This window comes from Camelina sativa, chromosome 11 (genome assembly GCF_000633955.1).
Source record: "Camelina sativa cultivar DH55 chromosome 11, Cs, whole genome shotgun sequence".
Classification (NCBI taxonomy): Eukaryota; Viridiplantae; Streptophyta; class Magnoliopsida; order Brassicales; family Brassicaceae; genus Camelina; species Camelina sativa.
Window position 1 is genome coordinate 41,367,563 of NC_025695.1, and position 5,437 is coordinate 41,372,999.

Here is a 5,437-nt window from a genome sequence, read left to right on the forward strand (position 1 = left end):
TAGCAGCCGACCCACGATGCTACCGTTTAGGGCGACCTTCGATTCTTCAAACCCTTTAGGGTTTTTGGAGAAAGTTTTCGACTTTCTTGGAGAACAGAGCGATTTTCTCAAGAAACCTAAAGTAGAGGATGAGATCGCCGCCGCGGTTAGGGCTGCCAAGGAGAAGTTGATGAAGGCTGAGAAGAAGAAAGCTGAGAAAGAGAGTGTTAAGACTGCGGAGAAGGAGAGTGTTAAGCCTGTGGAGAAGAAGGCTGAGAAGGAGACTGTGAAGTCGTCTGTGGCTGCTTCAAGTGCTGAGCCTATGGAAGTTGAGAAGCCTAAGGAAGAGGAGAAGAAGAAGGGATCTGGTCCCATTGGTAAAAATCGAGTCTTTTTCTTTTAACTAACTTTGATGATATTGAATCTGGAAACTTGGCATGTCGTTGACCTTAGGGTATGGTTTAAGGTTGGAAAGTTTTGATCTTGATCAAGTTTGAAGATTTGGTTTAGGGTATGTGTTCTCTTAGGATTGGAAACTTTTTGATCTTTTATCAAGGTTTGTATCCTTTTGTTTAACTTAGTATAAAGACCTATGATAATCGAGAGGAGTTTTTAGACTTTGAATCAGTGACGGTTCTTAGATACGTGTTCTATGAGGTATTAAGCATCAATGCGTTCTGTTAGTGTTCACTCAACACCAATTTCAACATCAACTTTGTTGGATTAGAGTTGTAGAACTTGATGTCACTCTAGTGAAAACAAAACATCATGAATTCTATACTTGATTGTAGATTTGCTTTTTTATCTTATACTCTATAAAATCCTTTGGTGTTCTCTTGTTATCTCTGAGTTAACTTTGTGTATGTTTATTTGCAGTTCCCAACAAAGGTAATGGAACTGATCTTGAGAACTACTCATGGGTCCAAACTCTCCAGGAGGTTACTGTTAACATTCCAGTGCCTAGTGGGACTAAAGCAAGGTCTGTTGTATGTGAGATTAAGAAAAACCGTCTCAAGGTTGGTATCAAAGGCCAGGATCCGATCATCGATGTAAGTTTCATCCTCTGCTATTGTTTAGAATAAACTATTCTAATTTCACACTAGTATCCTTCTAATAGTCTTACTAAATTTGCAAACTTCTAATTATTATAGGGGGAGCTTTCCCGATCTGTGAAACCTGATGACTGCTACTGGAATATCGGTATTTACCTAATTCCAAACTGAACAGTTATCAATATAATCTGAACTTCTTTGTTGGTTAAGAAGAGAGTGCTTATTGTTGTTATATAACGCTCAAAATGATACTTTGCAGAGGACCAAAAGGTGATTTCAATTCTCTTGACTAAGCATGATCAGATGGAGTGGTGGAAGTGTTGTGTGAAAGGTGAGCCTGAAATAGATACTCAGAAAGTTGAACCAGAGAGCAGCAAATTAGGTGACCTTGACCCAGAAACTCGCCAGACTGTTGAGAAAATGATGGTACTTTGTCTTCTTAGAATCCTTTTGCTTTGCATCCAAGTTGCTCAAATCATCAGCTTTTCTTGTTTGTTGTGACATTTGAGTGATTTTGTTATCGTTGTCTTTTTATCTACAGTTTGATCAAAGGCAAAAGCAGATGGGTCTTCCAACAAGTGACGAGCTGCAGAAGCAAGAGATTCTCAAGAAATTCATGTCTGAGGTAAACATTATATGCCTCCTATAGCATCTCTATTGTCAATTCTTATCACTTTGTTTTCTTATATTGAACGAGTCTCTTCTTCTTTCGTTCTTTTCACGCAGCATCCAGAGATGGACTTCTCAAACGCAAAGTTTAACTGATGCTCATGTCCTCTGGTCTCCCCTGCCAAGAAAAAAAACATTTTTGCGTCTTCACCAACTTGTTTTTCGTTGCATCTTTTAAAAAACTTATTCTCTTGTTACTGCCTCTGTTTTGTCTACTTTGAAAGCAAGTTTCATCCTTTTAGCTTTATGGTTCCTTAGATACATGTTCGGTTTAACGTCCTTAGGTTTATGGTTTTGTTTTTGTTGATTGGTACTATTTTAAAAACTGGTTATCGTTAATTCGTATGTGTCAGACTTGACCCGGACCAAAAATTGGTATCATTGTACTTCTCCTTTGTTCGATTACGTCCTGTCTAAGAGTGATTGGTCTTAGTGGTCTTAGTCACGTGACCGTGTGGTTGACACATGAGGTCTTCTTCAATTCGTCATTGTAGCAGCCGTTTTCAGTAAAAAGATAAACCGGGACCACGAGACACCTTTGTGGTCCAGACCGGTTAAGTTGGGAGTGTGGTCCACTTTGTAGTTGCTCGACAACCTTCTTTCTTCAACTTCACATAAGGAATCAATCTTAGTTACGTAAATGCAAACCCAACGTCCCTCATTTGTGTAAATGCATTTCACTTCGAAAGTAAACGATTCTCTCCGCTCATTGTTGTTGACATGACCTGTGTTCAATTTTTTACTGCAAGGTTTACGCCGCTGCAAATGGTTTTTTATGTGTTCTGCGGTTGTGCTGCTCTAAGATTTATAAGTGAAATCATGGATAGTGTTTTTTCTAGTGGGTTAAATGGGAGAGACATTTCATATCATTTTAGTGTAAGCAGGAATATAGTGGCTAGAGCCTAATTGGCTATATATGGCCTTGTCGATATTCATCAATTATTTGATAGAGACAAACCCAGTATACACACCTAGTCAGTCTTATTGTTGATTATTAATTTCATCAACCATTTATAACCCAATGTTAGAGCTCCCTTTAGTAAGATCCATCAGTCTCAGTCTCCTTCCAAAAAAAAAAAATGTTGCAGATATAACCAAAGATATGTATATAGACTGATTCGATTAGCCATGTGAATTGTAGCAGTCCCCCATTTTGAGGATGACACTAGTGTACACTGAGACCAATGAACGAAAACATGTTTCGCATAATAATTGGTTCGTTACATCCTTTAATCACATCGTCGTAATAAGTTAATAACATGTACAATATTACTAGAACTTTTTTATACATAAGATTTCAACATTTTGCTTCATTTCCTATCCGGGTTGATGACAAATTGCTGATCGTACTTACCAAGTCATAGTAGTTGGCTTATATATGTCTTTTAAAAAATAAGTTCATTAAAGAAAATTTTATTATAACGTTATTAGAAAAGAATTATTTTATAATAAAGATTAGTTACTATTTATGATATTTAGATGACCACTATATATATAGTACTAGAGCGATAAGAACTATGACATATATATTCATAAACCACATTATATTAGACTTAATTTGTTTGTCGAGATATAAGACATACGATGATTGGTAAGTACAACTTTATTATAAATCAGTTATCAAATCACTAGCTCTCTATATAATTCAACAAAACAAAAGGTACCATTGAATCGTCTATTCGTCTTTATAGTAATAATACATTGTTACAATAATGGCATTAGAGAGAGAGTGATTGTAACTATGAATTCTTAGCCAAAAAAAAAAATTGTAACTACGAATGTATGTTTTGGTAAAAATTTATACAATAATCAATAGTGAGATGCAATTTACGTCTGTCTAAGTCAAAATATATCGTGGAGATTGACTAACTTGATCATGTTGGTCTATTATTTTTTGTGTGAAAATATATTTTTTAATGGATATATATAATTTTATTCAATGAAAAATATATATTTTTACAAAATATGCAAAATCAAAACATGGTGTTCTATTGATAGTTTAGACTTTAGAGTCTGAGATTTTAGTCTTGGTTTGTCACTTTACACACACTTACTACTTAACAAAGATCAAAATTCTTCTATTGGCTCTAGTAATTAGTTTTTTTCTTCTAAATTATCATCATATCTTAAATAGGATAAGCTAGGTCTTTAATATATTATAAATAAGATTTTATATTATATAGTTACATGGTTTAAGAAAAAAAAACATCTAACATCTTTTCATTATTATTTAGTACTCCATTCCACTTTTGAATTAACAATACTAAAGCATGTTATATATAAAATGAATTATTTCTTCATATTTTTCATTTTTTCTTATTTTTACGGAAATCAGCCTATGAAAAAATTAATCATATTATTTAACTAAAAATATTAATCATTCTGATCGCAAGCTTATAGTATAAAATAAGAATAACGAAGATTGTGAATGAGTTGATGTGGTTGGACCCAATAGGCCAACACCAATGACCAACAACACACCTTGGTTTCATTCTTGTTTAGTATGATGATGTGGTAGTCAAATCGGAAAGAAAATAAAAATAAAGAAATAGATTATTGTAAGTATACAATTTTTAAATTATATATGTATCCCATATTTTAATATATTTTATTTAAATTTTTTTTGAAGAAAAGACGTATATCCCTCCATATTCCGGAAATGAATGTAAAAATAGAGACCCTATTCTGAAAATTACCGAGTGGGTTGATGAGTCTCGTAGGAACAAAGTAAAAAAGAGGCATCCATTGATTGTATCAGAAACGCCAAATGTAGCAAATATTCATTATCGTGAAATGAAGAAACGACAAGACTCAATAAATTTATAAATAAAAAAAGAAAGGAAAATGATAAAAGTGTCCATGTTAATAAGAAGCTAAAAGACCCAACATGATGGGGGCTCAAACTCAAACCATGAGTCAAAGCAAAAAAACAAAAACCAAATACACCCACTTGCCACTTAAATAAAAGAAATAAAAATGATCATTTCCACATACTCAACAAATTTGGACCAAGGACCATCTATATATATAATTATGTCAAAATAAATATATAGCTAATGTCAATTTGTCTACATTCATATAGCGAGAAGAAATCATGGCTCTTCTTTTAAAGAGTTAAATGAAAATAATTTCTAGAAGGAAAAAAACTAAATAATAATGGCTGATAATGGCTTTTCTTAATCCTCTTTTCATTACTACAACATGTACAAGTTTAAGATAATGGTTGGGGCCTTGGGGGGTATAGCTGTGCCTTGTCATAAGTATAACTCTAACGGTAAATTCTAAAAACAAAGATATATTTTCTTGGTAAATTGAAAGTCTTTACATTGGTGTATAACTAGAATTTGTGTGTTAAAGTCACTGCACAAAACAATATTGTGTATTTTTTGTTTCTTTTATCCTCAAACAATATTGTGTATAGATATGTATAATCCAAATTTTAACCATCTAACTAACTTCTTTATGGTGAGTTGTAATCATCCATTAGTTTACTTATGGAGATTTAAAACATGATACTATTTTTAATTAGCCAAAAATTAAGAGTAGTTATATGTCGAAGAAAAATTGACTGCTGACTAAAATTTACGAGACAATTTCTATACAAATGAAATCACTAAAGATTTTGAGCTTTTAACATACAACTACAGTTTTTTGCCAAAAAAAACACACATACAACTACAGTTATTAATTTGTGTACTTTTATGGAGTTGTAAAATAAGTTTTTTTTTTTTTTTTTT

At 32.9% G+C, this 5,437-nt stretch overlaps 1 protein-coding gene across 1 annotated transcript in view; it reads left to right on the forward strand.

The window, feature by feature from the left end:
• LOC104725857 (protein BOBBER 1) overlaps positions 1-2,097 on the forward strand; it is a gene marked incomplete in the record, with an annotated part of 2,623 nt that extends 526 nt beyond the window's left edge. Inside the window, 6 exon segments of the mRNA XM_019231510.1 lie at positions 1-356; positions 856-1,028; positions 1,131-1,179; positions 1,291-1,457; positions 1,573-1,656; positions 1,758-2,097. Of these exon segments, the coding sequence (XP_019087055.1) occupies positions 1-356; positions 856-1,028; positions 1,131-1,179; positions 1,291-1,457; positions 1,573-1,656; positions 1,758-1,796 (868 nt within the window).